At 33.9% G+C, this 17,508-nt stretch overlaps 1 protein-coding gene across 4 annotated transcripts in view; it reads left to right on the forward strand.

Moving 5' to 3' along the window:
* FUT8 (fucosyltransferase 8) overlaps positions 1-17,508 on the forward strand; it is a 100,708-nt gene that overhangs the window by 44,835 nt on the left and 38,365 nt on the right. For 3 of the 4 annotated variants that reach the window (XM_071427553.1, XM_071427552.1, XM_071427554.1), the window contains 4 exons: positions 5,249-5,380; positions 6,708-7,128; positions 15,472-15,587; positions 15,720-15,888. In XM_071427553.1, the coding sequence (XP_071283654.1) occupies positions 6,926-7,128; positions 15,472-15,587; positions 15,720-15,888 (488 nt within the window). In that variant the 5' untranslated portion in view covers positions 5,249-5,380; positions 6,708-6,925. The remainder of the gene's footprint in view (positions 1-5,248; positions 5,381-6,707; positions 7,129-15,471; positions 15,588-15,719; positions 15,889-17,508) is intronic. The other variant, XM_071427555.1, reaches the window with a different exon arrangement.

A 17,508-nucleotide genomic window follows, 5' to 3' on the forward strand; every position in this document is an offset into this window, starting at 1 on the left:
TGCGACTAAATGGGAAAAGGTCTCTTGGGATTGATATATATGAATGCTAGAATTAGAAATAATTACCAGTCCTGGCTTGATCACAGTAGTGTGCAAAGCATGGAGAAAAATTTCAAAGAAATGATGGTTAACAAAGTAGAGGTAGATATAAATGGGAAATTAGATAAATGCTGCATACAATTGTTATCAAATATTTTTTGATCTGTATTATTTCGGTTTTACTTACTGTTTCAATGGGGTCAATTTCGCAATGAAACACAATTGGGGAGATAATGTGTATGTATCCCTTTCAGCATTTCTTGGCACATAGAAAGTTCTATATTGAGTGAGAGAAATTGTGGATGAAAATAGAATCATTTGTTGGAAAAGGAAGTAGCTGAAGGGATGAAGTGACAGGGACTTGTGCTGCAAGGAAGAGTATCAACCTGGAGGAGAAACCCTGTTAATGCAATTGATTATATGTGTTATTCATCTTGGATATTTTCAGTAGTGACAATGTCACAAAAAATATAATAGTTTATAGTGAAATATAGGTCACAAAATAGAGGAGGGTTCTGATGGGGTCAGAAAAATGTACAAGCGTTTTTTATGTGGTATACTGCAGTGGTAGAATGGGATAAAGTGTAATAACATAAAAAGGATGAAAAATAACAATTTCTCTATCTAAAATAGGAGCTTATAACTTTGAAGAGAGAGAGATGCAAAAAGGTTTGAATGTATTATGTCCTTGTAAAATGGTTGCTGACTGCCAGAGCAAAGCAGCCATGAAAAGAGAAATCCTGTTTTGGGATGCATCACACGAGGCAGGTCCAAGAGAGAAAAGCAAGTATTTGGTTCATATGAGACACCAGCAATGCCTTATGTTACATGCAGAATTTTGATTCAATTACTGTGTAAGTCTTCATAAAGAATGCATTGCATACATTGTGATTAATATTTGTAAGGTTTGCTTATTTTTATCAAACACTACAGCAGGATTTACTTGTTACTTTTGTCCTTTGATCCTTAGTTTTATTTTAATATCCTAAAAGGATTATATCCTTAGGCTCTAATCCTTTGTCAGAGGCTGTGCCATCACATTATTCTTAAATAGGAACTGGAATCAGAAAGTTGGTTTTAATTTTCATTTTTATGAGAGTACAACAGGCTAACATTACTTAGAGTAGAATACTTTCATAAGAAGGTAGTTTTAGTTAGTGAAATCTTAAAAATATGAAATCTTAATATCTTTTAAGTTTACTTTTAAGAGAAACTAACATTGTTCTGAGGATTCAGTGTAAGTTGTAAGTCTGCTGTAACATGCTTTTTAAGTGTCTCACAGTTAATGGTAAGTCATTGTGATGGCTCTAGAGTGGAATGAATTTCATGTTTTGTACATTGTACAATTTTAGATGATGTACATGCCTTAAATATAGTCCCGTATATGTTAGCTAAAGTGATGTGTGTGTTTTACTTTTTGAGTAATTTTCTCCCTTTCAGCTTACATAAGGTACACTTTTTTCCTAGGCCAGTAGGTGGTTGAGCCAAAAGTAGACTTGCTTAGTTTGCTTTGAATTTAATCTAAAATTACTTGAAACTGTACATTGCCAAGAAAAATCATAATGCTATTCTAGGACTGTAATTCTGTAGGAAGCAGAAATGCACAAGGAGAAAATACACACTGCATCACTGAATTTACTATTGAAAGCATGTTTGGAATAGTGCATTAAAAAGAGCCTTATTTAAGCTATAGAAGAATTTGAAATTATATAGTATTGAGCTATTAAATTTTTTAATTCTTAAGTACCTTTTAAAGCTTTAAAATAACTTGAAGGCTTTGTGGGAGCAAGATGAAGAAAGATAGTATTTTTTTATTTTTGATTATTCTTTTTTTTTGATTAATCATTTTTGCTATAGCAAAATATTTTTGCTATGGCAAAATAACTTTGACATGGATACACATTATTTCTCATTAAGATATTGGTGCTATGCTTATTGGTGCTATGCTTCAGTCACTTTTTTAGTTATCATTTAAATCAAGTCTCTTTAGTGTTTCATTTAGTTGTTTTCACTTAGTCATTCAGTGCATCCCATTGTCGCAATGTTTTTTAACCAAATTTTTGCTGTTAATTTGGCAACAATACTTTTTCACATTCTTACAATCAACTGTGGCTTACATGTGCACAATTTGATTTCCCAATTAAGGCTTGAAGCAGACCCTTATTTTAGGTAAATATTCTGTCTCTTCTTCATGGAGTCTAAATAAGTTTGTGACACTAACCACATTTTCTGTGCTATGCACTTACAATAAATAAATTTTGACTTGAATTCCTTTCTCACAATGTTATTTTACATTCAATTGATGCATTGAACATTATGTATTCCCAATGATTTATGGTAGCCACTACTTACCAGACCTATTTTATTTCATAGCTAATGCTGCAAATTTTGTAGTGACTTTTTATAATAAACCTACAAGATTAAATTAAACCTGAAAAATAGCTTACTGTACGTGATGCTTTCAACTCAGCATTTGCTTTTAATGTTATTTCATTTTTATTCTACAAAACTTTTTCCTGATATTGGATTGATGTCTTTAGTAGCTGAAGTAACAAATCAATTTATAAGGAGTGATAGAGAACTTCTACATTTAAAACCAAAAAGCATTAATTTTAATCAACATCACTGTGCTGTTTATTTCTCATTATGTTGAGAAAATTTTATAGATATCTGTAGTCTTTTCATCTTCTCTCTCAGGGAACCAGGAGACCTTTTAAATTTGTATATGGAAGACTTTGCACTGTTAATGTCATACCAAATTGCTTTATTTCATGGCAGCTAAAAGTTGTGTCTTTACAAGCATGCATTGAGGAATGACTGAAGGTTACCAAGTTCACTGCGGCATCTGCAGTCCCACACTGATACTGGCGTTAAAGCTGCTTTGATTTACTGTACTGATGGAAGCTGCTGCTCGTCCTGAGCTTTGCCTTGCCTAGCACCTGTGACTGGGATTTCCGTGGTTGCTAGCTGGGCTCTTATAAATGGGACATGATTTACCTGAGGGATCAGGTTGAAAAACCCTCTTAACTGTGTGTAGTGATGAAATTTGTTAAGAAAATTAGCTTGAAAGATTGCTCTAGAGCTGCTGGGAAAAATAGAGGAACACATTCTTTTTCATTCCATATATCCAGGGTAAGCCTTTTGAAAGAGATATTTTTTTTTTACATTATTTTAGAGAGTAACATTGTAAGAATGTAGTTGACTGTTCTCAGGATACCCTAGAAAGGAAACAAGAACTAATCTAAAATAGAAGGAAAAAATTAACTAATTACCAATATACTATGTAATGTATTTATGCCCTGGAAAATGTAAGTTTATGGGTAACTCTAATCAAATGTAAAACAAGAAATCATGCTAAATCTCAGGGGATAACTAACTACTAAATTAAAATTCATGGCTTTTTCTGGTAAAATAAAATGAACATAATATGCTTAGATAACGGACCTTCACTATATAATTCTAACATAAATTTATAACACTGATAATTGCTGTTTAGGTATTTTTCTGTCTCCTCCTTAATAAAATACATTTTTTGCTACTGCTCTGCCCCACCTTTTAGGTGTGATGGACTCTTATTTAGATGTTCAGTGTCAGATGGTGTTGATAACCATGTTATGATCCATGACAGGTTTGAATTTCTGCATTTGTGGGCTGCTGCTGTGGGGTTTTTTTCTAACTCAAGGCTCGTACTTTTAGTCTTGGCAGTCTTGAACTTAATTTACAGTATGAAACCTCATAAACAGCTGTAGAAAATTAAACAAGTATAAATATTGACATTACCTCTTGACTTTCTGTCAGGCAGATAGCTGTGGCATACGTCTGCATGTCTCAGAAACCTGAGACAAGCTATAAAAAATGAACAGTTTTAAAAATGTGATGATTCCTCCTTTGTTTTGATTTATATACAGATCTTGTGTGAACTTTGAAATAATGAATCACAGAATGACAGAATGGTTTGGTTGGAAGGAACCTTAAAGATCATCTAGTTCCAACTGCCCTGCCATGAGCAGGGATGCCACTAGGTCAGGTTGCTCAAAGTTCCATCCAGCCTGGCTTTGAACTCTTCTAGAGAGGGCACATCCAGGGATACTGGATATCTCCTCCCTGGAATGTCAAATACGTTGACATTTTGCATTTCCAGAACAGTGTGAAATAAAAGAATTTGTGTGAAAGCCATGTTACAGTACAAAGTTGATAGTTAGGTGCTGTTGGAACTCATGTATAATTAGATACACCACATTTGAGATATAGGCTTTTTAATGTTTTTTTCAGAATGTATTTCCTATTCATTCAGCTAGTTTAGCATCTGTACTTTATATTTAACTCTACTGTGACCTAACTTATGAAAAGAACAGTGAAATCTTCAGAGATTGAGAGAAATCTGATAAAATTTGTGAGGACTTTGTTGCAATTAGCCCAATGCTGAACTGATATTTCATAGAATTACCAATCACAGCTAAAGCCCATTCATAACCGTCCTCAAAGGTCATTTATACACAACTCTGCACACTGATCACTGATGAACTGATTTTTTCCCCATTTTTTTTTTCCTCATTAAACATCTTGATGACCTCCAGATCATTGCTATCAGATTTTTTCACCTCATGTTTCACCTTGTTTTCCAAACATTTATGAATATGTCTAGCTGTATGGAGTCTGCTGTGGGTGCAGAGAGGTTCCTGATTGATCTTTCCACTTAAACTGATTGTCTGGTCTTACTGTACATTTCTTCTCTTCTAATAGGGTGGGCACTCACATGAGGATCTTTCTTCTTCCATTCAGCTTAGGTTTTTTGGAACAATTTGGGAGTCTTGTTGAATGCCATTTGAAAATTCACATTGACCAAATAAATTATGTAACAATTAGAAGTAGTTCTGTCTTGCCTGTGTGTTTATTTACATCTTCAAAGGAACTTTAATAAATTTATGGGGCACAATTTGTCTTTCTAAAAGTAATGTTAGTACTTTTATACTTCGATTACTTTCATCCTTATGTCTGCAGATTTATTTCATCTTATTATTTCTGCCAGTTTGGCTGACACAAATATATTATTTTCCTGGTCTGTAATTACAGGGCTCCATGCTGTAGACCTTGGAAATAATTCAGTTTAGTTTTTAAATTTTCCATTCCTTTGCTACAAAGTCATTATGAGTAAGAGGTTGCACACCTCTGTTAATAATTAAACTATTGCATTCTTTAACTTCTTTAGAACTGTTGGAAGAATACCGTCTGTTCCTGATGACTTGTTATATGAATTTTGTGGATTTTTGATTGTCTGATCTGCTAACACTGTTGTTTGAGACAGACCAATGCTGCCTCTGGTAAAGAAGATATCTGATTTGTGAGTCTGCTTAAACTTATATTTTATAAAAACCAGACTGGAAAAAAAGTCAATATTTTGCTTGCAAAGTGCTCTGTAAACAATTCTGTCCCATCTTACCAGTCATTACTGGATGGTTTTTTTGCCTCTTTTAAACATATACAAACTACCCCTCTTCTCAAGATAACTTGAGAAATTTTTCAGCGTTTTCAGTGCTGTTGAAAACACTGAGCATTTTCAAGGTTAGAGTTACTGTATCTGGAAATGTGTGCTCCAGGCATATTTCCATAACTGGATGAGTTTGGAAGTTATTGCAATTTAGGAAGATTTTGCTCTAGACTTTAAATAAGTGAGAACAGAATAAAATAACTAAATGAAATTAAAAAGAAGTTAAGGTGAAAGAAGGATCAAACAGAAAAGAATAACTTGGGAGAAGGTAGATGTGGATGGTATCTCAGAGGAAATACTGTGGATTTAGAGATTTGAGAATTCAAAAAATGGGTTACTTTGAAAATTGAGTCAGAATGGCATATATGTGCCCTTAAAAAAGGTAGGAATGTTACATTGCTGAGAAAGAGGAGGAAAGGGGAGAAGTACTTAAAGAAGACTCTGGACATGCTGTCAGTTAAAATTCGATCTAGATAGATGAAGAAATTTGTTCCCTAGTAGAATATTTTGCCAAGTAGAAAATGAGTTGAGGTGATTTTTCATTCTTTTAAATGGCATGGGGTTTTTTTTCGTGAGAGAAGGTATTACCTTTGAAGCATTTTTTGCTTTTTTTATAGTTTTAATAATAACAACTTGTCAAAATATGTTTGATAGTTTTGAAACAGCAGAGAAGTGTTTCTAAAGTCATGCCTGATTTTTAAATACTTGCAAATAACAAAATATACTGTTAAAATGGCTCTAACTCATTTGTTAGAGTGGCAGTCATGATAAAAATAGAGAAGACAGTTAATAAAAGTGAAAAAAATGAAGATGTATTTGTAATTAAATAAAATCTATTTGTTGATAGTAAAGGAAAATTTTAAGTTTACCAGAGTGACTTCTAAGCAATTTTAATGTCTGAAATGACACGTGAAATGGTAAATATTTCTGTTATAAAAAGCAGCATTTCTTCTGGCTGTTTCAAAGCCAGGATTAATTGCACAGTCTTTCATTCGTGAATTCAGCATAATGTTCTCTGGAAAGTTAAAAGCTTTTTTCTTTGTCTCTGTGACAGAAAGTACTAGCATTGTCAATTGTCATTCATGAATGTTAATGAAAATACATTTAGCTCAATTGCAGTCCACCGTATTTTTACATATCAGAATTATAATTTCAGATTTATTTTCATTTTTTCCTGCAGAATATAAATGAAGAATGATGCAATATTAATGCTTTCTATGTACAGCCTTATAAGAATCTTCTTTAAGGTGTTGCAGTAAGACAAACACTGAAAATAGTTTTTCTCTGGTACAATGTGTTGAAGCAGAGGAGCTGGAATTGTCCACCTTTGTACAAGCTAAGAAAATGTTTGCTATTTTGTGAGTGGAAGCAGCTCTGGAGTGAATTGAACTTCTGAAAATGCGGCCATGGACTGGTTCCTGGCGTTGGATTATGCTCATCCTCTTTGCTTGGGGAACTTTGCTGTTCTATATTGGAGGGCACCTGGTACGAGATAGCGAGCACCCAGATCACTCCAGCCGGGAGCTGTCCAAGATCCTCGCTAAGCTGGAACGGTTAAAGCAGCAAAATGAAGACTTAAGGCGCATGGCAGAATCTCTCAGGTAGGATCTCAAAGTAAATAAAACTGCTCAGAAAATGTTTGAAATACAAAATAGCAGAATTTGAATTGTAAGGGTTGTTTGTGGGAATTTTTGCAAGATTGTATTTCACGTTTAAAAGTATATATTAATGTTTTAATCTGTGCTCTAAGTAGATAAAATATATTGCAAAACTTCTAAATAAATAAGGTACATTTAGTTCTGGTCTAATGTTATCATTACTTAAGAGTCATTTAATGGTGTGGAAGTGTTACTGTCACAATAACAGAGTTCTGTAGGTGATTCAGCCCTCAATGCCAACTTCAAATAAGTGCAATTATTATGACATTCATACAAATTAGAACATCTAGTTCTTTATACTTCTGCATGCAGTAATTGGAAGAGCTCATTTTAAAATTGCTGAAAACATTTGTACAGCTTGTTGAAGATAAATGCTGACTTGCTGAAGATGATCTGCAATAGATTGCTGCATTATACAAATCCTTTTATCTAAGTTTTCTTCCTTGCATTGCTGCTAAACTTGTAGAAACACTTGTAAAAAAGTAGGATCATCTCCTTTTTTACAATTACCCTGAAATATTGAAAATATTGAAAATATAAGAGTCATTGAAATATAACCCATTCAAATTACACAGTGGCTAGAAGACAGTAAATGATTTTACTGGTGGCAGGGTACTGTTTGCTGCTCAAGAAGGAGGCAGTAGAGGCAGGACATGCTAAGTAGAGGCTAAACTATATTTTAGGCAGTCATGATTTTTCTAAATACCTTTCAATATTTTACTAACCTTTAGTGAAATATCTATATTCAGATAAATATTACATTTTTGGCGGGCAAGGTTTAAGTGATAGCTTATGCTGTTGATAATTTCCCATTCTTTATAAAAAGAAAAGCCTCAGTTTATACCTACTTTAAACATGCTACAGTATTTCCACATTCCTTCTCTATGATTCCATTAATGGTGTCAGGATGCTGGAATTAGATGCAAAGCTGTGTTGACTGGACTCCGTTCAGCTTTTTTGGAAATATGTTCTTTAGCAATATTTCTGAGACATTTCCTCAGAGTGTTTCTATATCATAACCACAGGAGGATCTGAAATTCTGGCATGAGAAAGCCTAAATGACTTTAAATACCAGTAGAACAGCGACTCATGTCCAGGTTCAGTTGTCAGTGCTCTCCAGGAGTGAGCCAGCTTGAGATGGGAAGACCTTCAGGCATAGTTTTTTTCTGGAAGTAATGTGAGTTTGCTGAAGTACTGGACTTTGAGGGAAATGATGCATTACAATATAGGGCCTTTCCATTATTTTTGCTGTGCCAAATCCTTGGTACTGTTTACGTAGAAACATCACAAATAGGTTTTAGAAATATCCTGGTCAACCTGTGTTATTAAAGTATTATAATATTATGTGGTACAGAATTTCAGTATTTCATTTCTTTGTTTGCCAGACAGAATAAGCTGTGTTGAAAGTAGCTGTTAGCTTTAAAACTGTCCCATTTATGGTTTTGTAGTACTGTGTCTGTTTAAAACAAGGCATTAACCAGCAGTCCATGGATTGAGTGTCTGTGTCCTGGAAGAGATCACTGCTGCTGTGAGCATACATTATAGGAAGAAAACACCTCTTAACTTCAAAAATCCAATTAGACAGAAAAGATTACTTTTGCTCCAGTTTACATCTTAAAGTAAAGACGTAATTTATTTTAGGCTTTATTGATCAAAGACAGAAAGACTGGAACTATGATTTGAATATGATTTAATATAATTTATTTGCTAGAATATTTTGTGTTGTACTGAAAACTTTAATTACTTATAGTGTCAGTTAAATCTGAGTGGTAAGACTACACTCTCTACATCAATAGAGCTCATAACAGGCATGAGGTAAAAACTTGATTTTGCTTGATTTTGCTGCCCTTTTCCACTAAGATTTTGTATCTAGAGAACAAAACAGCACATAAAAAATTTTGTGTGGTTAAAACAGAGAATATATTATAGTATGCAACAGGGCTAAGATCATTCCTGAAATTAGGAATATTCCAAATCAGAACCTAAAGTTACTTGTGGAGGAGTTTATACAAAATGAGAGTGCCTACCTGTAAAATTGGAACAATGGATAAACATCTGATTTACAATACTAGTTAACTATACTAGTGAAAGTATTTTGGCACTATTAGATAAAATGTTTGCCTGGCAAAAAGTTCCAAGTTAACAGAATTTACCTTAGTGGGCAAAGAAGTTTTGTAAATGTTAGAAAATTATCCTAATGAACAGTTGTGCTATTAATAATAGCTATTTAGGGCAGGCAGGAAGGGGCAGAAGGCAGGTGTGGTTACAAGAATCAGTAGTTTAGTAAAAGTGTAAGTTGTTTTTTAATTTCCATTTCGAAGTTAGAGAAAATTGATATTTCATCTTTAATTGTTAATTAAAATGGTAAAATGCATTTCAGTACATTTCAATTGCCTGGACTTTCCCATTATAATGGGTTCCTGAGACTCCTCAGACTTCCTTATCACCTGAAAAAAATCTTCTCAGATGGTTGAAAACAGGAGCTGGACTGTGCTTGTTTGCATCTCTTTATGAATGCCAACCATGCAATGACAAGAAGTGATCTTTCCACCCTGAGATTTGAATCTTCCTTTGCTGCTGATTTATGTGGCAGCCCCTCATCCCCAAAGATGACAACAAAAAAGAAAACCAAAAGTCTACCCTATGAAACACACCTTATGTGCATGCACAGCCAACCATTCAAAACTTGACAAAGATCATATCTGTGAAAAGGCTTTATAAAATCATGCTTAATCCTTTTCTCCTCTGTGATACTTAAATAATATCTGATTTTGCAATTTTCTCCTGATTGCTTCTTTTCACACAAGATGTGTAAGGAATAGAATTAGAGTTTTAGGGCAGGAGTAGGTACTTGTTTGGGTTATTCTGGTTCCTATCCGCTGCAACTGTTTGTATGTTTGATTTCAAAAAATACGTTCTTATGAATTTATGATTTTAAAAATACTTCTTATTTATTACCCATATTGGTTAAGAGGAGTTCATATTTTTGCAAGGAATTTTGGTGACCATATTTTTTAATACTTATTTTCTAAGATGTACCTTTGCAAAAATGCAAGTTGGAAAGTCACATCTTTTTGTAAATGGCCTGAAATAAAAAATATTCCTTTAGGAACTGAGTACACTTTTGTGGTGCAATTCTGATTACTTGAAATTGCATCAGGTACCACATAGTTTTTATGTTGTATTCAAAAAGCCTTAGGTGAGAAGTTACTGTACTTTTTCTTTTGCCAATATGATGCTTTGTAAAAACCTTGCTTGTGGGCTAGAAAGAAGCACAGATGTATGTTAATGTTGCAGAAGATAAATGGAATTAAAGGTATTTTGTAGTGTCTGAGTTTTAAAAATTATGTGCATGCATATTGTGGCATGGTGAGTTTGGAGAGTTACCATAGTCTGTATGTGATTATAAACAATATTGTGTGAGCAGATCTGAGTTGATTTTAGAAGCGTTCTAGATTTCATTGGTGTAAAATAGTAATAAATCTGAGTTTTTTATAGGTTGTTTTTTCACTATTCTGTATCCAGTAGACCTGGAAGAGCCCTTTCAAGGACACTTATTACAGATGTAGTAGGTGTGACTGCAAAACTGGAAATCTTTACTACAATTTTTGTAGTTGTTTAAAGGAAACTTGAGAGGGAGTAATAATCAAATCAAAGTATTACATAATGTTGTTTCCTAAAACCAGTAGTTTTACCTAAAAGTTTTGCTTTCTATTAGGATTATGATATGACTTCCAAAGACTGTCCCTGTTGCATATGGATGATACAAGGTTTTTAGGAATAGGAGAGCTTAAAATTACAACTTTAGTAATGTCCCATTTTCTTGGATGGAAACTGTGAAGCTGCGTATGCCTTCATCCTTGTCCTAGGCTTGCTTTATTTTTGCAATACATGAATGCTTCATAATATTCATGTGCTTCTTTATGTATTACTGGGTGGTAGTCAAATTTTTATATTTTAGGGTATTTTGATGGAAGATAAACCTGGCAGTTTAGGAACCAGTAATTTTGGAGTTCTCCTCAGGGGAATAGAAAATCTTGTTAAATGGATTCATACTGTGTTCATGTTATGAATATATCACATTTGGACTATATTTGCTTCCTAGACTCTTTTAAATATTGCTTCTGTAGAACCTGAAATTATTTTAATAAATATGATAGCCTGTTTCTTACTCTGAATTAGGAGTGTGTGTTATAAAGCAGAACAGAGGTGGAAAAGGGTCAAAATGTCATCAAACACATAAAACCAAACACCTACATATTTACATATTATTCTTACATTTCTTAGTGTAGCTTCAGAAAGAAGAGATCCGATTTAATTTTGAAAGAGCACTAGAGTTGCTTTAATGTAGCTGGTGCTGAGGCTGGTAGAGAATCCAAACTCACGATCAATTAATCCTAAACAACTGTATTAAAGTAGTTCTGTCAATTACTCTGGGCAATTTTTTAGGTCCTTTAAACCTGTAGAAAACATTAAACGGGCTGGGATAGAAGAATGGTTTTGGGTTGATAAAAATTTAAATACTAAAGTACAGTTTCCTACTACATGTATTTAAAATATCTCAAGTTTGAAGCTGAGGATATTGCACAGTGTGGGAAGAATGATGGTAATTGAACTAAATGGTGGCCACCTCTGCTCTTTTTACTTTTTTTTTGTGCAATTCTGAGTTAAGGGAAGCAAGGCGTGCAGTGGATATAAATCAGTGCTGATCAGGTCTATGCTGATCTAAATTGATAAGGGATGTTGCTCTTTATTTGCAGATAACATTGACTCTTTCTTTCAGTCTTATTTACTGAGGAGGTTTTATCTAAGGAGGATGAAGTGACAGCCTGTGCTCTTTTTGTTTGTGTGTGCTAGTGGTCATTAATTATTGAACATGATTTTCTTCTTGGGAAGAGAAAAAAGCGAGAGGGGAAAAGGCAATCATAATGTGGCTTTAGGTAGTTACAATCCTAGTTCCTTACAAAGAACTTGGATATAAATGAAAGAATGAGAAAGTATTTGAGTATGAACTAGTGAAATCTTACATTTTTCCTTTTGCTGATAAATTAGTGTAACCTTTTAGATATCTTGGAAATAGGAAAAGGTTAGAATGGTTTTTATAATTTATGGATTTTTAAAAACTATTTTTACAATTATTTTACACAGTATGGCAGTTCTTCTGGCTAAATTGAATGTCACTATGATTAATTTTTAAGGGGTTCTTTTTGCCTTCAGAGATCCAGACTAGAGATCCATTGTTTTGTCATTGCACCTGAAGGTGATGAGAAAGTGGCCTCAGTCATATGGATTATGTACACAGAATTATTTTTTTAAAATCTGGATTGTTAGCAAAGGACAAAGCAGAAACAGTTTATCTCTACAACATAATCTTTTTGATGTTTAAAATTATCCAGTAATATCTTTATTTGATTAATTGATTATGGGAAAGATAATTTATATTTGCTATCAGATGGTAGGAAGTAGCATGCAAACATCACACCTTATAACTATAGAGAATTGAAATAAGCTTTGTTTATTAGCTTGATTGACCATTTAAGTGGCTTATAATGATATTTATTTTGGATTCATAACTTAATGACAGTTTTACCATAGTAATAAGTGAAGGATACTCTGTACTAGATGCTTACTGATGTGTTTTTTTTAATTACTGCTTAGAATCGTCCTAGTTTAGATGAACTTTAAACTCACTTCTCATATTTTAAGGAGTAAAATAGTTGTCAGGACTTCAGTAAGAATTCTTTTTCCCTTAAGAATTCCTGTTTTTCAACAGGCATTCTTATTCATGAGTATGCATAATTACTAGGATATTCTGCACTAGAAGTTACCTGCATGGATGCCATGAGACTAGACAAGGAATTTAATTCAAACACTTTTCCCTCAAATGTTATATCCAGCTCAGCTGAAGTACTTGTAGAGGGTAATAACTGCCAAGCTGTGCTGGTTGCAGAGAAGAATCTTTTCCCTAATTTTGAGACTGGATGAAAGTGAGGAAGACAGCAATTCCCAGTCTGATGAGGTAACAGATGTAGAGACACAACTGAAAAAAGAATAAGCTATCTTCATTTAATCCTTAAAAGATGTGATTTTTGGAAGTCTAAGCAACTAGCTTAGAGAATATCCCCCCCTCCCACCTCTTTTATCTAACAGTCTAAGTATAATAAAAAAATTTACTGCAGTGTGCCAAAGCAGGATGAATGTTAAATGGCAAAATGGTACTTTTCTTTTTAAGATCTTAATTATATCAAATGCTCAACATTACTGTGCTTCTTTCATATCATCCACAACCATCCTTCTGTAGGATTCTCTAATTGCTACTTTACAGACTTTCCTTATGCTAAGAGGATGTGTGCACTGTCTCAAGACTTCTTATGGTAATGATTTTCTATCCTTTCACCCTATTGTTCCTCACAGACTCTACCTTTAGGGTATGTGACTTGTACGGGATAAACTGTTCCATTTTTGTCTCATAATTTTGTGGTTAGTTGTTCTTTCACAACTCAAATTGTGGTACCAAGCTGGCAGATCACAAACACATTTCCATCTGGTGGTTTTAAATTAGTGTAAGAATGTAAATGTTTTTCAATATACTTTTTAAAGGCTTGTTTGTATCGTCTTGTACATGGCAATCCAATACTCGATCTCAGTAGGATATAACACCATGCATTTGTTGTAGAAACAAATTTACAAATTGATTGTTGAAACAGATTATATTTAGGGAGTGCACATGCTTAAGATTAGGATATTTTGCACAGTTCTGACATGCTTGTTCCATCATTGCATGAAAAAGCAGATGTACAAGCAGTTAATGATAATTCCTTTTTGTTTACCATGGTAGTTTTAGAACACAAATTTTTTTTTCAGTAATTTAATTATCCCTAGTAGGATAGGGATAGGATAGCTTTAGTGGGAAGCTTTAAGACTGCAGAGTTTTTTACTGAATTTCTGTCAGGCTATGTAGCTGCTTCTTCCTCCATCTCTCCGACTCCCTTCTGAAAAAACATGCTTGAATGCTGTGCTTCATGTGATGCACTTTTCTGATGCTCACATTAGGTATTCTCTTCACCTGTTCCAGGGAAAATGAACTTTTCATCAGTCCCTGAAATTTTATTGGAATTTAGTTATCCAGACCTGAGAGACATTAAAGAAATAACATCTCAGTAGGATATTTAGAATGCTTGAATTTCTTTTTTACAGGGAAGGTGCCCCCTCAAACCACTGTTTTCTCTATGCCAGAGGCATCTTTTGTCTGTCAAGGACTCTTCCTGTGTACGGTGCTGTGAAACTCTGTGTGTTTGTGTGTGGAGAGAATATCTGTTTCTTTTTATGCTCATATTCCTTTATGAAAGAAGAATCATCTTCATATTTTGCAAGAATTCTGTATTCTTTGCAGTTCTAAAGACTTCTCATTGCGTATCTTTTTCTTTCTGGGGTCAGCTCTTACATTATAAAATGTGGAATGATTTTTAACCAGAAGGGTAATTTCTCTTGAAATGAAAAGGGTTTTTAATTTCCCTGCATTAAATTTGAGGCAAGAAGAAGTTAGCATCCTATTTTTAAATGTTAATAATTTTGCTTTATTAATATGTGGATTCAAGTTGAGATGATGAACAAACTTTAGTAAGCGCCTCAGGGCTGATTTATGGCTCGTAGATTTCAGGATATGTGTTTCCATACTTCTCCTGTGCTCACATATCAGAAATTTAACAAATGAATGTTGCAATTGCTGATGGGTTTTTAGGTGATCTACACTTCAGAATACTAGAGTTGTCATAAAAAAATCATGGTAGTGGTACATTTAAGATAGTTGGATCTTTTTCTGAGTCCAGGCAATACATGGAAATCATCCTGTGTGGATGTGTAGGAAGACTTAACTGGAGATCAAGTGCTGGAGCCCTGGTTCTCCTAGAAGATATGGCCAGGCTCAAGAGCAGAATGGATTTGTTGTGTGCCAGTCAGGTTAACAGTTAAACTGCCACAGATATTATTTTCACAAGCAGAGCCTTGGATTGTTCTTGTTGGTGAGTGGAAGTCTTGTAAACAACACAATTTAGGATCAGGACCTTGCAGCTGTGTTGTGCACTGTTTTTCTCCTATGGGATTGGACTTCTAAAATCTTTATGTTAATATGTTTAATTTCTTCTGGTTTTAAGGAAATCTGATGAAGGTTTGTCAGTAAAACAGTATGAAATAAAAAATGAGTGGAGAGCTGAATTGTTAATGCAAATAATTTATCAAATAAGTATATTTATAAATCACGCAATTTCTTTATTTTCTGTATCCTAGGATACCAGATGGTCCCATTGATCAGGGACCAGCTGCAGGAAAGGTACATGCTTTAGAGGAGCAACTTCTAAAGGCCAAAGAACAGATAGAAAACTATAAGAAGCGGACAGGAGATGGTTGGTAGATAATTTTTCTTTTAATTCTAAAACAAGTTTTGATGTTTTGCTATTTCATATCACAGATGTATTGGGTTCTTAACAAATAATTCAGCTACAATTACTGATGCTTTTATGCATTTTTTTTTAAAGTAGGCGGCCTTGGAAAGGACCATGAAATACTGAGAAGGAGGATTGAAAATGGGGCTAAGGAACTTTGGTTTTTCCTCCAGAGTGAACTGAAGAAGTTAAAAAATCTAGAAGGAAGTGAACTGCAAACACGCATTGATGAATTTCTGTCTGATTTGGGTCATCAGGAAAGGTACTTTCATTAGTTGGTTCTGACCTTTAATTTAACTGTCATTATATTGTTCAAAGATGTGTGACAATTATATTTTTCATTGTTGTCAATCATCAGGCCTCCTTATTGTTGGAGTACCTTTTGTATTTTATTAAAATATTCTGTACGAGTTTTGTTTGTGCTGAACAAAATTAATCCAAGAACTGTTAAAAATTCAGTGACATCTGTCTTTAAGCATATTATAACTGTTCCCAACAGGATTGCAATGACAGTTTGTGTCTCATCAGTAAACAGTTATACAAAAATAGCTGAATTAACTAAATACACTACCTTAAATCATTGCCCTGAAAAAAGCTGTGATCTCTATGTATGAACATCTGTAATAAAGCAAGAGCCTTTGAAAATAGTAACATAGTAAAGGGAAAAAATCATAAGAATTTTCAATTCCTTAGAAATAATGCAAACACTATTTAAAACATAAAGACAATGTGAATTTGGTTATTAATATGGGCAAATAGTATAGTCCATTAAATTTTGTAATTTAATATTCCACAATTCCAAAATCCATTTTGTCACAGATTGATTGAGTTGAAAGTGAGAAGGGACTATTCAATTATTGAGAGTTATTATTTATATAGAAGACATGATTAAATTTCATCCAATTAGTCCTCTGCCAAGTGCAGTTTTATATATTTGACTGAAATAAAAGTAGTGCTTGGCTGAAGTGGAATTTTCCAAAAGACTTGAGGTCTTCACTTGAACAGTGAATTGGCAGAGAAGTGTCACTTCCCTGGGCAGTTTCAATAGTTATCTCCTCTCAGAAATATTTTTTTTCCACAGAACTATTTCCATCTGGGCTTCTTGAACTTTAGGTCATGGATTCTTATGTACCTTTTAAACTATCTCTGCTAAAAACTGGAGCAAGTAGTCTTAATACCAGACTTTCTGACATTTGTCATGGTAACAGAATCACTTATGTGCATGTTATTGCTCTGTTTATAAAGCCAGGATGAGACAGTCACCACAGTGAAACTTTGAATAATGATGTGTGTGCTTGGTGCCAGAAGGTTCTTATGTTGCTGCCTTCCGGGATGAGTTCTTTCCCTTAGTCCTTTCCATTGTACACCAATGCTTATTAATTCATTAAATCTTAATTTTCCAGTTTCTCCATTTCTGACACCCTTACAATTCACATGTCACTGTACTTCAGGATGAGGTGAAACTCGTTTGAGAGGTGCATAAACTCCTTCGCATGGAGTTATAAAACTGCCCTGTAGACCTCTGGAAGTTGAGATGAATCTCACTGTGGTACTGAAAGAAGTTTGTATATCATGCAAGCAATCACAACTGATCTTTTTTTTTTCCTCTGAGAATTTTTGTATTGAGTACAAGTATTCTTTCAGTTGTCCGGGTGGTTATTAAATATAGAATAATCTGAAGGCTGTTTAGTCTTTGTAATAGATCTGTGTAGATCTTCCTATCTGGTGAGGTCCTCAAAGAAGACTTAAGTAATTTAAGCTAAAATCAAACAGCCATAAACTAGTCTTTATTAAACTGAATCTAGATAATCTGTTTGCAGTGTAGAAATTCAAAGGAATTGCATTAGAAAAAAACAGATAAAAAAATGTTTCTACATATTCA

The sequence above is a fragment of the Agelaius tricolor genome, unplaced genomic scaffold (assembly GCF_023055355.1).
Source record: "Agelaius tricolor isolate 1412-34295 unplaced genomic scaffold, bAgeTri1.0.p SCAF_5, whole genome shotgun sequence".
In the NCBI taxonomy this organism is placed as follows: domain Eukaryota; kingdom Metazoa; phylum Chordata; class Aves; order Passeriformes; family Icteridae; genus Agelaius; species Agelaius tricolor.